The sequence below is a fragment of the Penicillium roqueforti genome, assembly GCF_015533775.1.
Source record: "Penicillium roqueforti strain LCP96 04111 chromosome Unknown scaffold_01, whole genome shotgun sequence".
Taxonomy (NCBI): Eukaryota; Fungi; Ascomycota; class Eurotiomycetes; order Eurotiales; family Aspergillaceae; genus Penicillium; species Penicillium roqueforti.
Window position 1 is genome coordinate 959,988 of NW_024067565.1, and position 14,367 is coordinate 974,354.

At 49.0% G+C, this 14,367-nt stretch overlaps 6 protein-coding genes across 6 annotated transcripts; 2 read left to right on the plus strand and 4 right to left on the minus strand.

The window, feature by feature from the left end:
* Nucleotides 1-1,612, minus strand: LCP9604111_767 (uncharacterized protein; the record flags this gene model as incomplete). Its single annotated transcript, XM_039071394.1, has 8 exons — nucleotides 1-336; nucleotides 386-642; nucleotides 698-848; nucleotides 943-1,042; nucleotides 1,134-1,251; nucleotides 1,319-1,324; nucleotides 1,392-1,459; nucleotides 1,518-1,612. The coding sequence occupies 8 exons, from the start codon at nucleotides 1,610-1,612 to the stop codon at nucleotides 1-3; spliced, it is 1,131 nt and encodes a 376-aa protein (XP_038933315.1).
* A 676-nt stretch (nucleotides 1,613-2,288) lies between these two features.
* On the plus strand, nucleotides 2,289-2,999 carry LCP9604111_768 (N-terminal protein methyltransferase; the record flags this gene model as incomplete). The annotated part of the gene is made up of 1 exon (XM_039071405.1): nucleotides 2,289-2,999. The coding sequence occupies one exon, from the start codon at nucleotides 2,289-2,291 to the stop codon at nucleotides 2,997-2,999; it is 711 nt and encodes a 236-aa protein (XP_038933316.1).
* Nucleotides 3,000-3,228: 229 nt separating this feature from the next.
* Nucleotides 3,229-4,632, minus strand: LCP9604111_769 (putative zinc metallopeptidase; the record flags this gene model as incomplete). The annotated part of the gene is made up of 1 exon (XM_039071416.1): nucleotides 3,229-4,632. One exon carries the CDS (start codon nucleotides 4,630-4,632, stop codon nucleotides 3,229-3,231), a length of 1,404 nt encoding a protein of 467 aa, XP_038933317.1.
* A 238-nt stretch (nucleotides 4,633-4,870) lies between these two features.
* On the minus strand, nucleotides 4,871-8,210 carry LCP9604111_771 (transcriptional regulator family TF; the record flags this gene model as incomplete). The annotated part of the gene is made up of 9 exons (XM_039071428.1): nucleotides 4,871-5,072; nucleotides 5,138-5,719; nucleotides 5,772-5,846; nucleotides 5,904-6,749; nucleotides 6,802-6,885; nucleotides 6,932-7,054; nucleotides 7,108-7,117; nucleotides 7,254-8,107; nucleotides 8,161-8,210. The coding sequence occupies 9 exons, from the start codon at nucleotides 8,208-8,210 to the stop codon at nucleotides 4,871-4,873; spliced, it is 2,826 nt and encodes a 941-aa protein (XP_038933319.1).
* A 345-nt stretch (nucleotides 8,211-8,555) lies between these two features.
* Nucleotides 8,556-9,067, plus strand: LCP9604111_772 (uncharacterized protein; the record flags this gene model as incomplete). Its single annotated transcript, XM_039071439.1, has 4 exons — nucleotides 8,556-8,649; nucleotides 8,703-8,748; nucleotides 8,928-8,939; nucleotides 8,992-9,067. 4 exons carry the CDS (start codon nucleotides 8,556-8,558, stop codon nucleotides 9,065-9,067), a joined length of 228 nt encoding a protein of 75 aa, XP_038933320.1.
* Nucleotides 9,068-12,102: 3,035 nt separating this feature from the next.
* On the minus strand, nucleotides 12,103-13,261 carry LCP9604111_773 (uncharacterized protein; the record flags this gene model as incomplete). The annotated part of the gene is made up of 4 exons (XM_039071450.1): nucleotides 12,103-12,116; nucleotides 12,192-12,544; nucleotides 12,624-13,043; nucleotides 13,128-13,261. 4 exons carry the CDS (start codon nucleotides 13,259-13,261, stop codon nucleotides 12,103-12,105), a joined length of 921 nt encoding a protein of 306 aa, XP_038933321.1.
* Between the last annotated feature and the right edge of the window lie 1,106 nt (nucleotides 13,262-14,367).

Below are 14,367 nucleotides of genomic sequence, written 5' to 3' on the forward strand. Positions count from 1 at the left end.
TTAGTGAGTCACCTGAGCAGCAGCAGCGGGGGCGGAAGAGCTACCACTGTAGAGGACAAGCAGAATGAGAACGCAAGGCACACCGATGAGGACGGTCTTGGTGCGGGCAGGGTTGCTGCGGTTGTACTCACCAACCTGGAGGCGCACATCGGTAACAAGGCTCTGGCACTTCTCAGCACCGAGCTTGTAGTACACCAGACCAGCCAGGGCAATAGAGTAACCGAAGAACTGCTGAGCAGTGACGGGGTCGCGGAAAATGAACATGGAGGCTCCGACCAGGAGGATATCCTTGAGGATACCGGCCATGGTCAGGACAACAGCAGAAGTCTTGCCAATCTATTGGTGTGTTAGAAGTAGTTACTATCTGTGGGATGAAATGACTTACCAGCAAAACAACAGAGGCGTTAAGAAGGAAAGCAACCAGTGCGTTGGCAATGAGAGTTCCGATACCGAGACCGTAGATATCACCCATGGTAAGACGGGGAGCCTCAGCGAAAAGGGTGACGACACCGTTAGTGATGGCGCAGGCCGGGGCGTAGTAGTAGAGAGAGACCAAGGGGTCCATCTTGAACTCAGCGGAACTGAGCAAACGCTGGACCATGACAAGACGAAGAGCCTCGAAGACAATACCGGCAATCTGGACTGTAAGGTTGTTAGGACTAGAATGTCAAATATATGAGTAGGACATATAACATACTGAGGAAGCCGACCATTTCGAACTTGATCTCGCCGAACGAGGCAATCACAACACCGACAACAATGAGAGCCACGTTGCCGAGAGTCTTCAAGTTGGTAGGAGCGATTCCGAAAGCCCAGGTGGCCAACAGGGTTGCAACAGCGTTGGTAGCCTAGAGAATATTAGCATTGAGTCGAACCTAGCGTTTAAGAGTGGGCGGAGATCGCAATTGACGCAATTGAGGTCAACCCCCGGTTCAAACGCACCTTAAGCATCTGGATGAAGGAAACACTCAGGTAGAGGTATGCCAAGTTACCGCAGATCAGACTCAAACTGAACATGATACCGATAGGCACAATGGCACGTCTGCATTGCACAAATTCACCGGTTAGCGATCGAGCATTCCGGTCGGACTGCGGCCGTCCTAGCTATTTCATATCTTATCGGAGTTGCTCACGTATAGGTGGCCGGGTTCATAGGGACCTTGTGGCGGGAGTCAAGCACGGTAGTGAACCGGGCGAGGATCTGGGTCATCGCCGTGGCGAACACCATGTGCCAGGTGGTCAAGAAGAGCGCTGGTGGCTCATGTCAGTAATTGATTCCTCCGGGTGCGGTTGAAACTCGATTGGCGGATGGACTCACGGAAGTCTAGAATCAATAGCGGTTAGCTGCACAGTCCATCATGAATAGGGGATCAGAGATAAGGGGTCCATACTGAACTTGGCACTCGCAAGGACCCATTTGTTGAATAGGATGACGCTGGAACTCAGAGCAATCCACAGGCTAGAGAGTCGAGTCTTAGTTTCATACCCGACGAGGCCTTCACGTAGATGTTACGTACGCAATGTAGAAGCCGGGGTGGAGGCCGTTGTCCTTGGGGGCAGGAGCACCGCCCTCCAGCTTACGCTCATCCTGCGACGAGCGACCGTTTGCCATGATGAAAGTTAAAAAAACAGTATAAAAGAATGACTGTGGTGAGTAGGAAAAAAAAGAGGTGGTTAGAAGGGAAGATAAGGGGAAGAAATGATTTATGAACGATCGGCAGTTGACCCTATGGAGACGCTCCAGCGCGCACTTCCAATCACAACGTCGGTCTAACAGGTGTGTCGCCCCAGTGTTTACACGTAATCCCCAAGCCCTGTCGAGCTGAGTCCTCTAAGAGGGTTCCAGGGTTATTGGGGATCGAGATTTTTCCGGTTTATCCCTGTCGATCATAGCACAGCCCACCTCGAAGTCTTCTTTTCTTGTCTAGCGTATCACGTCTGTATGAGGCCAATTAGGGTGATTTAAAGTCGATTGCCAAGAACACAGGGGGAAGATGTAGTGAGACAACGACAAAGGAAACCAATCACATTGAAATGTGCAAATTATACTCGGTACATATCGATAGAGTCTATTGCTGTATGTTGAACTCCGTACAATCTAAGACATAATGTACGACGTACGGCGTAGGACATCCTGACATCTGATGCTGTAGAGTACGTTGCACTTACACGATCACGTGACAGGGATAGATAGATTTTCCGCGTCCACATCATTCATTACCTAAGACATCTCCTCCGAGGTTACGGATGTTCCGATAAACAATTGTACAGACATCGTCACTTCCAACATGCCAGAGTCAAACGTCGCGGCGGATTCCAAAATCGACCATGCTGCCTCCTTAAAATACTGGAACAGCGTGCCAGCCACCACGGCCAGCATGCTGGGCGAGTTCCCTTCAGTGTCACGCATTGATCTACAGGGGTCTAAAACTTTCCTAGCCAAGGTCCGCCGTTTACTACCCAAAGTCCAGTCTGAAGGCAAACTCCACCGGGGTGTGGACTGTGGCGCTGGCGTCGGCCGGGTAACAGAGGGCTTCCTGAGCCACGTCTGTGAAGTGGTAGATGCGGTAGAGCCGGTAGCCAAGTTCACACAAGTGATGAAAGACAGCCAATTGAAACGAGACGGCGTCATTGGAAACATCTACACGCGTGGCCTTCAAGACTGGATCCCAGAGAAGAAATACGATTTGATCTGGGTCCAGTGGTGTGCGGGCCACCTCACCGATTCACAGCTCATTGACTCTACCGTGCGGTGTCGCAAGGCATTGACTGAAAACGGCCTGATGGTCTTCAAAGAGAACTTGTCCACTCATTTCTCCAAAGAAGATATGTACGACAGTGAGGATAGCAGTGTCACGAGGACCGATGCGAAATTCAGACAGGTCTTCGAGGCGGCTGGCATGGAGGTTGTCAAGTCGGAACTCCAGAAGGGCTTCCCACCGTCTTTCAACCTCTTGCCTGTGCAGTTCTACGCCTTGCGGCCGAAGACGACCAATTAGCCCTCGATGCCTTGTGTCTATCATTTGATCCTTGAGAGTCCATGATGCAATATTGGTATCTACGGATTCATTATTACTTATCGAACGAGTAATTCTTTGCATGCTTGCAAAAACCTGGAATTTCCGCTCTGAAATGCGTAGATTCATATCCTTCAATCGCCCAATTCGCATGGACCGTTATGTACATAATAACCACTTTCTTCGACGGCCATGGTCGTGTGAGACCAAATCAAAATTCATACAGAGCGTCTGAATCCGCTACAGAAAAGGGAGAAACCTTAAGTCGTCCACCAGAAACCACATCCCTATTCAATTTCTCCGGTGGAGTCCACACAACCTCCGCAACATTTGTTCGCGGCCGAGACACACCACACCCAGTATCATCTCTATGATGAACCAACAACAAGTCTGGCCGACACCCCTGTTTCACACATAAACCCGAATAGGACGCGAGCCCGATAGCCGCCCTGGCTCGTGTCGAGACACATTCATAGAGTAGCTCAGCATCCGCCTGACTTCCAGCCTGGTAGATTCCCACGCCCAGGCAAGCCAACGATAACGGATCGGGCAAACCCCATGGCGTAAATGAATTACCAACATTGTTCACCCCAATCACTGCATCCAGATCATATTTCCGGATCATCTCTAGGACCTGTAGAGTGCCTCTCGGACGATCTTGCGGAGGCTTGCAGTCTCCGCTCGTTCTGGGAGGTGACGCCATGTACATATCGCTTGTTGGCAGACCCACGAAGCTGACTGAAAGTTCATTCTCGTGGATTTCAGTTGCCAGTCGGACCCATTCGGTCTCCGTGAGTAGTGTCAGTCGTGTACAATGACCAAGCATGACACGCTTGTCTGTTGAGTGGATAGTCCAGCTTCGTTGTTTGAGGGTCTGTAAGACATGCCAGACCAGAGCCTCTTTCTTTGAATCGAGGTTGTAATCGAGATGAAAGTCGACGTGTTTGTTCAGCTTCAAGGCACGATCAATTGCCCATTCGATGTTTTGCTTCGCAGCCTCAGGGCTAGATTCGACATATGGTGTTGTCCCAATAACATCGATTTGCGAATATTTATGAAGAGCGGTTTCCAGAAATTCCATATTTTGCTCTCCGTATTCACTAGAGAATATAGGATCTTGTGCAAAACAGACGATTTGGATATCGCAAGAATCTTTCCATTGGTTTTTCAAAGCAACAGCGGCTTCTAGACAAATCAGCTGCACTGTATGGTCTACCTCCACAAATGCTCTCATTGCAGTAACACCCGACGCAACGGACTCAGCAAGAAGCCACTCTCCTCTTCTAATGATATCAGAATGGCTGAATTGTTGTTTGGCCTTGGTCGTGGAGGACAAAGCCTCCTGAAATGTGCCGGCTGTAGGTAGAAATGGGGCATATTCAGGTGCGCTGTGGATAAAAGCTTTATCGAGGTGAATGTGAGGGTGTACCAACGCTGGGAGGGCTAGAGACTCGAAATCATCCTTAGTAGAGGATTCATGCGGGGTCACAGAGGTGACTGTGCCTCGAAGAGAGTCTCTAGGGTATCCAATCTGGATATCCCAGGTGGACGGCTCTCCTGCCAGTCGAACACCACGAATATAATTAATCTGGCTCGTTAGTCGTGGCGGAGACATATTCTTGTGCAAGTGAAGTGTTGTCTGAGTTGAACGCTTTCCCGAAATCCCCCGCAGCGCGTGGGGTTTACGGGCTTACTGATAACACACCGTGGACTTCTTTGAAATGACAATATATTCAACAGGCTTAAAATGGTAGTCTCGATGATCTTCGGCACATTTAAACCCACAAATATACATGCAAATGCGAATCAACAAAATACTATATTTACCCAAGTATAGACCGAGGGACTCTCTACTAAGCTCCCCGAACTAATACTCGCACTTTCTGGCGGATTGTCTTCAACATGCTGACGACTGTATCCGCGGTCTCGCAATACTGCGCCCATGGTTCAACGCATTGAATTGCTTCCTTCACTAGCTCATCGAAGTCCGGAACAAGGGGCTCTAAAGCCGGCGTGGTTTTCGCAGTCGAGAGAGTAAAAATGGCAGCCAAAATTCTAGATGTGGAAAGTAAGTAAACTTCGCCTACTGGACCACCTTGGACCGGAAGATATGATCTTACGCTTGCATTCGATGCCAGTTTGAGTGTGTTCTCTGCATCATAAGAAGCGATGCCGCCCAGATGAATTTGCGACAGCTATCAACGCACTTCTTGCAATTCGCGAAAATAAATTCTGGCAATACTGTACTGCCCTGGCTGTGGGCAGCAAAAACAAGGCTCGGACGGCAGATGATGTGTTTTGTGGCATAGTACCGGGCGAGAATGTAAGTGTCGTAAGGGTGATCTGCGGATATTGAATTGCCCAGGGTTGGCCTGATGGGGTTTGGGAGCGAGCCAAACCAGTCCTCCAATTGACGATCGAGCTCCTCGCTGATTGTCTTAAGAGATGTAATCGACTGCTTTTGGGGAGTCACACTGGGGGTGTCACTTGTGTGTTGGGGCGGAGGGCTGGTATGGAAATTAGCCTGATCGGGTTTTGCATATAGAGCACTGTGCACGCGGTTGAGAAGCTTTCGAATCGAGCACATGGCGAGGAATACAAGATGGCCGTTTCGGCTATCTTCTGAAATTCGAGGAAAGGGCAATCTATCCACGAGGACTTCAATACCACTGGGAGGGAAATTAAATTCGGCGAGATCGTCACTGGGCATAGTTTGTTAGCTGAATGCAAGATAATGCCAGATAGTATACTAACCATTCGAGAATGAAGCAGGCCCAAGCTATCCGATAGAGACTCGCTCGCTCTTCGTGTGTGTTCATGTCATGCAGTCTATATCCAATCCGTGTCAATATCCTAGCGGGAAAATATATCAGAAAAGACACTCACTCAGATATCATGATCTGCACACTACCAGATGCTTCACGAATCATTTCCCATGCTTGGATTGGGCGTCCTATGTAGCGCAGATACAACGAGCCGTAGAATAAAGCTAAAGGCAACAAATGGTCCGCTGCAAAGGACGTTATCAATGGGCTGTTCAAGTAGTGATATGCGGAAGCGAAATATTCCATCCCACTCAAATCCTTGTCCGCTTCAATATCAAAAATCCGTTGAGGATTCGTAGAGACCTTTCCGAGAGCCAGAATCACGAGATAAAGTGAAGTTTGGATACTGTTGACCTTGGTGTACGTTGAGAAAGTGTCAAAAAGCATTTGTAACAGCTGCGGCTCGACAATCGGGAAGAATGCATGGACATGATGGAGGAACTCGGTGATTAGAGGTTTGGTGACCTGAGGATGCAGTCGGGATACGTCGATTTGTTCAAAAGCTTGAGGTATGCCTGCGGCCTGGATACTGTTGAATGGTCGCTTTTTCTCTATCTGCTTGAAAAAGTCTTGAGGGTAGTCGCCAACCAAATTTTTGACTCGATCCAACGCAAATAGGCTCCCGGTTGGCGTATGATGACCGAAAGGAATGGTAAATGCATATTCAGAGCCGTAGGTGTTCTCCGGTGAAAACAGGCCGAAGGAGGATTTATCGTATACATGCTCCGGTGATGGGTCCCAGTCGTATTTAGGCTGTGAGGCATAGATAGAGGAACTTGACCGACCCGGATGATCCGACGAAGCGCCTACTCGGGCTGCGAGCTCGGTGATGGCGTCCTTCTGTTGCTCGATCAGGGTTTCCAGATGGGTCAAGCGAAGCAGGATTTCAGCGGGGATATCTTGCACCCTGTGAATCGTCACTATCTAGGAACCCTTTTCATCGAGGTGACGCTTTCTACCTGTCGCTTTCTTGATAGACACACTGAGCCCCCGCATCGGTGCAGAGGCCACATGTCGGCTTCTGCCCATCGCACTTCCGTTTCCTAGTATACGTTAGTGACGGTCCAAAGCGAGGAATTAAAAGCCTACCGATGCCGACAGAAATTACATGCGATTGATGCACGCTTCCGTGGATAGTCGACGGGAGGGCGAGATTCAAACGATTTCATATTTGCTTTGTGAGCAATACGGAAGATCGACGTCAAATGCTCACTGCGGGGTCGTCAGCAAACGCCAAAACTTAGCCCCTTAATAATCAAACGTGCCTAGTTTCATCTGGGCGCCAAAAACAAAACGAAGTGAGAAATTATATTCATTTACCGATAAGATTTTACTCCTGCTAGTTGAAGCAATCGATCTGTGTGCTCTGGCACTTCCAGCGGTATATATCGATTGCGGGGGTCGACCTTACCATCTGGGAGATGCACCACTCCATCGCGGATCACTATGTTCTCATGGGGCCAATGAGTTGTTGCTCGGTAAGAGGCGAAAGCTTCTTTCTTTCGTTTCAGGCTCTCTTCCGTGGCTAGCTCAAAGGGGGCGTAGGATGCATAAATCACCGTTCGGATCGTATTGCTGTTGACGGTGGGTTCCCCACCCCAATGCACCGTACGTGAATCCCACACGATTAAATCTCCCGGCTCCGCAAGCACCTTGGATGGTTTCATACCATGAGACTCAAACCACTGGATTTCTTCCGCGCTGAACAGGCGCAGGTCCTTCTGCTCCCAGGTGGATGGATCGGTCTCGGTGTCGAAGAACTCCTCGGTTACTGTGTTTGACCGCGGAAACACCATAAGGGATCCATCCTCGGGACCCGCATGGCTTAAATTGATAATTCCCTGAATACAGTGGAGCCCGCGACGCATTGGCGACTGATCCACGTGGGGCCATGGTTTTTGAGCAGGCTTGTCTTCTCGGTTGGGCAGAGTGATGTTCAGCGCGTCAAACGAGACGAGGAGCTCATCGGTACCCCAGATCTTGGAAAATGCCTCCAGTACCTTTGGCTCCATGCGAGCATCCCACATGAATTTCTCATGGGTGACTGAATATCCATTGAACGTATTCACTTTGCTTTGGACCGGTAAGTTGTCATTGGTCCACGTGGAAGGATCATCAAGGTCGAGGGTTGTGCTGAAAGATGTAAGCCAGTCCAGAGCTTTGCGCTGATAGTCCTGGGCCTTTTTTGGGTCGATGGCATTCTTAATGATCGCATAGCCTTCATTGTGAAGGTCGTCTCTCCAATCGCCATATGGGCCACTTAGCCTAGCGTCCTCAATTAGAAACTGCCTGCTCAGGAGAAAATATAGTCAACTCACTCAAACGAAGACTGATTGAGAGATGGAGTAGTGGTAGTGACAGTGGTCATGGCTGTTTCTCCAAACAGAACAAGCTTTAGTCTGAACAGGAATGTACAAAATAACGGGAGCGTAGCTTTAAGTATGCGAGATTAATATCCCAATGTGATACATCATCAATTTAAAGCCAGCACATGTGGAAATTCGCAATATGAAGTCCAATCTGATGGCCTCCTTCGGCGGGTAAGCGGGTCGACCCCGCCAAAGTCGCAAGAGCGGAGGTCTCGCAGACGGTCTAATCGCCATCCCACCTCATTCTGAGCCAATCAGCCATGCAAATGAAATCAACAGAAACGTCACGGGTTGGGCTCAAAAGACTCCAAGGATGACGTCTCAAACTATTTCTCCACACAAATATGCCTATTATGTCGCGGTCGCTCTATACTCGGGCCCGCTCAAGGTTGAAAAATTCTCTAATCAAAGGGGTTTGCCCAGGTGAACAAGGCCAAGGTCAAGTCTCGAAGCACTTGCATATAGAAATCGCCAGTAACACATCGAAATAGGCCATGTAGACGGTTTGCGCTACAAATGCAGCAACCAAAAGAGGCAGTAACCAAAAGAGGCCTCATGCAGAAGAAAACAGATCCCGGATATATTATCCAGTGGGTCACTAACCACTACTCTCTTTTCTGCTTCCATGCCAATCTAAATCCAAGCCACGGGACACTGAAAGCTTTCTCTAGGGTATATTGCGAGCAGTGACCCATCTAATGCTTACAAATCTCCAGACTCAAACACAGGTTCGTTATGCTTCACAGACCTGACACTGCGTTCTTAAGCTCAAGTATGTAGGCTTCTGCCTCTTCCATACTCGTTGGGCCGACTACATCTTGATTCGGTGCATCCGGCGAGTTTGCTGAACCTGTGAAGTACACGATTCATAATCTTCAATGTGATGTTTTGCTGCCTCGATTGTAAGGCCACTAATATCAGCATCTCGCAATTTCCGTCTGCATAAATTGGACTCCCTCCATCTGAAGAAGAATGTCCGCTAGCTATCGCCTCTATCCGAGAAGTCATGGCTCTATGCACCAACAGTACACGGGAACGTATCCTGGCTGGTCTCGGCTCTTCCACTTCGACTGTCGATTTCTCCCAGCGACCCCTGCTGAATGTCAGTGACCATCCAACCGCCCAACAGCCCCCCTCGAAACATAAGCACGCGTAATGTTTGGCCCAGGTGTGGATGCGTGGCCGTGGAATTGGCTTCCTCGGCAAGTGCTTGGCTCCTACCTCTGCTTAGCCATGAGGAATTGCAAAGACTGTGTCAGGGCTTGGTTTTAGACTGTGAGCTGTCAATATATTGCTGAATCCGTGTTTGGTTGATGGATAATACTCCCTTCATCACCAAGGTTGCAAATGCCGAAATGAGATGCAGGCTTGCAGCGCCAATATAGAATAGCTCAAGATGGCTGGCAATTGTCAACATCCTCCAGCGGAATCTCTCTCTTTCTCCCGCATACCAGATATGATTCATTGTTACCGTGTTTCTAACCTTGGCGCCTGTCCCTCATTGGCATCGGTCACGATATAACTCGTACAGTGCTGAACAATCCCATATGTCCAATGACTGGGGTGGTGTGCTAGTTGAAGAGAGGGACGAACAGGATGTTCTTCCAAATCTGATTGTAATGGCATTTATTCTTGTATGCCACTACCTGTATATCATATGATATAGGACCATCAGGGAAGGTGCGATGGAGAGTGTCTATTTTGGGAAGGCACGTGGGTTGGGAATATAAAAGGGCCCCTCCCCCCATTTCTCTTCTTCTCTTCTTCCTCTCTCCTCCACATCTCTCTAGCCACCATCTCACCGTAGCCCCCACGAGACAGCGTCGGCAGAGGATGCCGTAGCACATGCTGCTTCATCTACCACAGGGACCATGACATTACCATATGCACGAGGTCCATGTAGGTCTGCATCAAACATCAAACTGGGCTTTCTCGTGGACGTTCCTGAAGTCGTGGCTCTCATTACCACTTGACGAGTCCCACGGAATACATTAGGGGTGTAAATCTTCGTAGCCGAGACTCGAAGGTAGTCACGGCAATGACCGACGCTTCCAACCTTACGGTTTCTTTTTTGTGTATCTAACAGACCGACGATGAAGGTTGTACCATTCTCCATTGTTTCCCCATGCCACTACCCCAGTTGCACTACCCGTCGTCGCGCCGTCGCTCAGCTCGGCGTTACTGTTCTTCCCAACACCATCATCAGTCGAAGGGTCGCGCATCTTATCGATCAAAATCTCCATATAGCCACAACTCGGTCACTCTCACTATGAATGCGGAGGATCGTGTGTTGCCAGACTCTACCTCTGATCCTATTATCGATTCTATGGAGCTGGTGACTTGGAAAGTGATAGTCTGCTGGGTTGGATTGCTATTGCTGTCAATACTACATAACCCCTGTTAACATGGCTCTCTTTTTAGGCCCAGCAGCGAAAGAAATGATTGTGTACGCTCCAGACCTAACACCTGCGCTACTGAGACTGGCGACGGCGCGTCCAACAATTAGGGCCGGCGAGTTCGGGGCGAACAACCCATTCTCTCCATCCCAATTCCCTTCCAAACAGTCTATATCGATTTCGTCACCGGCCTGCCAGTCTCCCACCAGAGCTTCAACCCAGTCGCCTTCATTACATACAAATTCACGAAACGGCTCAGAGCAATGACCGGCAAGACCACTTGGTCAAGTAAGGACTGGGCCCTGGACGCTCGCATACCTACAGATCGCAGAACTCCTTTTCTGTATCTGCCTCGACAGTCGGTGATGCGCACAGTTTCCTTCCATGATCCGGGAACGGTGCCACACAGAGTATGATTGATGCCGTCTCTCTGGCAGCTTGTTTGCAGAATGCTGGGAAAGAGAATGTGCCCTGGGCAACTCGTGTTCATAACAAGCTTAGATCGGCCACTATCTGGCATGGCAAAGATATGTCTAAGGTACCATGACAAGATACTCATCCATCAAAATCAACTTGTGTGTACGGAGTACACGATCAATGAACGAATATGATACTTGTATGATACATGTGAGTATAAGGGGTGTTGCTATTCGGACCGACCTGCAAACCCCGGCCAGGGTGACGATCGCGGACTTCGGACTTACAGTGTAAACTCCGAAATCAGCCCTAGAGTGCCCCGAGCTTATTGGACTTAAGATGCAAGTCTTAATGGCCACATTCCATGGTCACGTTGACGGAAGCCGCTATTTCCCAGACCAGTCTTTTTGGCATTCTTCTAAAACAAGGCACACTGATTGTATTGGGGTCGCGTTCCCCCAGCAGACGGAGCCTTACCTCCAGCTAGAGCGATACGTCAACCAAATATCTCCATTAACGACTCCCCTGCCGGAGGCCAACAAGCGCGAGACGAGCCCAAAAGCAACACATTATCTCGAGCCTGGAAAGGAAAGCAGGACGTCAACTTTAACGAACAGTCCACTAGGACATCTTCGATTTGCACGACACGCCGAAAGTCAGAAGTACGAGAATCTTTCGAGTCGAGCATATTTTTAAAGGGGCTTGAATGGAAGCTATTATTTTGTTCAGTCACGAAATAATCTCAAAGGAGGACAAGGCCTGTAACGAGACTCTGCTGCCGCAATTTCAGCGCTGCAATGATTGTATGTCCCGTCCCGTCTTTCGTCTCAGAGTCGGAGCGATGTGGGCCGAGTACGTGTCAGAATATCACCACTGTTTGCTGTCCCCTCGGGTGTGAGTCTAGTTTTGGCATAGATCGACCACATGGCTATTGCCGCTATGCCACCTCGTAAATGTTAACACAGGTCACAAGTAACTAGCTAGGTAGGTATATACAGATAGGCTCAATATCTATACTGACTGAATGATTTAATGCGTATTCTAAACTGTGGACAATACAATCTAACGTTCTTTCTCTCTACTTTGTAGCACCTGTGAACGAAGTTAATTCGTATCCGTGTCAGGTGGATCGGGAAAACCAAGCAGAAAAAGAAGAACCAAACTTACCTAGGAACTTCTTGATATCGCCATATATGGCGAATTGGCCCGCAGTGAGGCCACCAACCATGAACAGACGCGTCGGGAGACCAGCAAAAGATCCACGCAGACCCAGCTCACCAGCAATCTTGATCAGCCGAGAGACAGTACTCTCACCAGGCAGACCCTTCGTCTTGTTGATCTTAGACAACATGGTATCAGCGGGCTGAGACACGATGGCAGCCGCGAAACCGCTCAGCAGACCAGATCCCAAATTCACAGCGGTCGAGGCACCAGCTGACATTTGAGACTTGTCAAATTGGCTCAGGATGGCCTCTGAAATCTTTTCGAAAGCGACGAACTTGGTTATTGTGTAAGGAACCCTATACATATGTTAGTTGTAGCTTTTCGTCATGTTGTTTTCACCAAACTATAAGGGAGTCTTGGATCGAATGAACGTACTGCTTGAAAAGGATAGGACCAAAGCCCGAGTAAAGAGCGCCGACACCCTCATTCTTCACGATCTTCCCGAAACCATCGATCAGACCATTAGCAAAGCCGGGTGTCGAGACAAGGCGAATACGTGTTGCTTCCAGGGGACACAGCGCAACCGAGGCGAAGAATTCAGCGCAACCAGCTGAAACAACGTAAACAGCAGTGTTATTCTGCTTGGCCTTTTCCGCACCGAGAACATCGATAGATTTCTGCTGGAAGAATTCATAACCGCCGAATTTGAAGGCGCCTTGCATGAAATATCCTGCAAAGGTCGGCCCGAAGCCCGTTGCAAGAACGCTGATGCCTTCATTACGGATGACCTGTCGGAAACTACCAATCATACCACGGTTGTAGGTGAGAGGGTCGAGCTGGATCCTTGTCTTAACACTATGCGGAAATTCTTCATTTTAGTCGATGTTGGTGATGGAGCTGAAGCTAGAGCTGGAGTGAGAAGCAATTGAGAGCACGTACACGTCGACCGGAGTAAAGGCACCATGGGTGACGGAGCAGCCCAGTGCACCGGCAAGGGCAAAGCGAGCATAGAGGTTGATGCCCTCCGGCTTGCTATTCGTGAGCTGGGGTGTGGAAACAGGAGTGGCAGCCATTGTGATGGTCGTGATAATGAATGCGTGGATTAAGCGACCAGAAGGGTCTTAGGATTATATATAAAATGATAATGGCGGGCCACTTGTCCGCAAGCCTTTGTTATCCCTACCTACTGTCTCGGGTTTAACGCTATTAACCCCGTTATTTCCAGATGTCCAATGCTAAGCCGACCACCAATATCAGTTGCAACCTTCCTTCTCGCATACTTGCAGTAAGATGACTTGTTTCTTGTTGTAACTGATTTTTCACGCATCCTTTTTCTGTTCTCTATCTAGGTACGCATTATCTCTTCGCATTTATTAGGTATCTATCGTGCTCTGTACTCCGTACCCTTTATAGGTTTAGCGAGACGTAAACCCCGTCTGATTGCTTCGGCATAGAGGTATCTACCTCACAATTTTCATGCCAATTTCAGTTAGCAGATGTAGGCTGCGGTAGGCCATGTCATCGAGGCAGCCCTGGGGGAGTTTCCCAGGCGCTGGGTCGCTTCTGCAAGGTTACGGGCCGTGCCGGTAGACCCGCAGCAGTGGGTGGGGCAGCCCGATATCATTGTTGTCGGTACTCGAGTTTATGGCAAATGCATATGGCCACTATCAAGTCAATAGCAATCCCTCATTTTGAGAGAGAGAGTTCCTTTGCCTCAAACCATTTCATGTACTTTTCTTTTCCCTTCATTATATATCCCTTCTTCAACACTTCCATTCACATCTTCCAACTCATTCCGTCATCTTTGGCCTCGTCTCACTCTTAAATTACATTCATTGATTGCTATATATTGGGATCACTTGACCTTGTCTATCAAGACTACCATATCTTCCTTTCTACCTGTCTATGGTATTGCTCGCTCTTTCTTTATCACTATGATATGAACAGAATTCCATGCTGTCACAAGCTTAGCTTAGTCATAGCTTCGTAGCTTCCAGCACCCCCACCAAGGAGGTCAAGCTTACTGCTACATTTCTGGTAGCAGGTCCAACCACGGTAGTCAGCGACAACGCCAGACCACCACACAAGCCGAGGCGCAACCTAACAACGCAATCAGCATCAGCTCTTCCTTACCGTCTTCTTTACCGGGCACTCCTGAGGCACAAAGCCAAGTTCACGG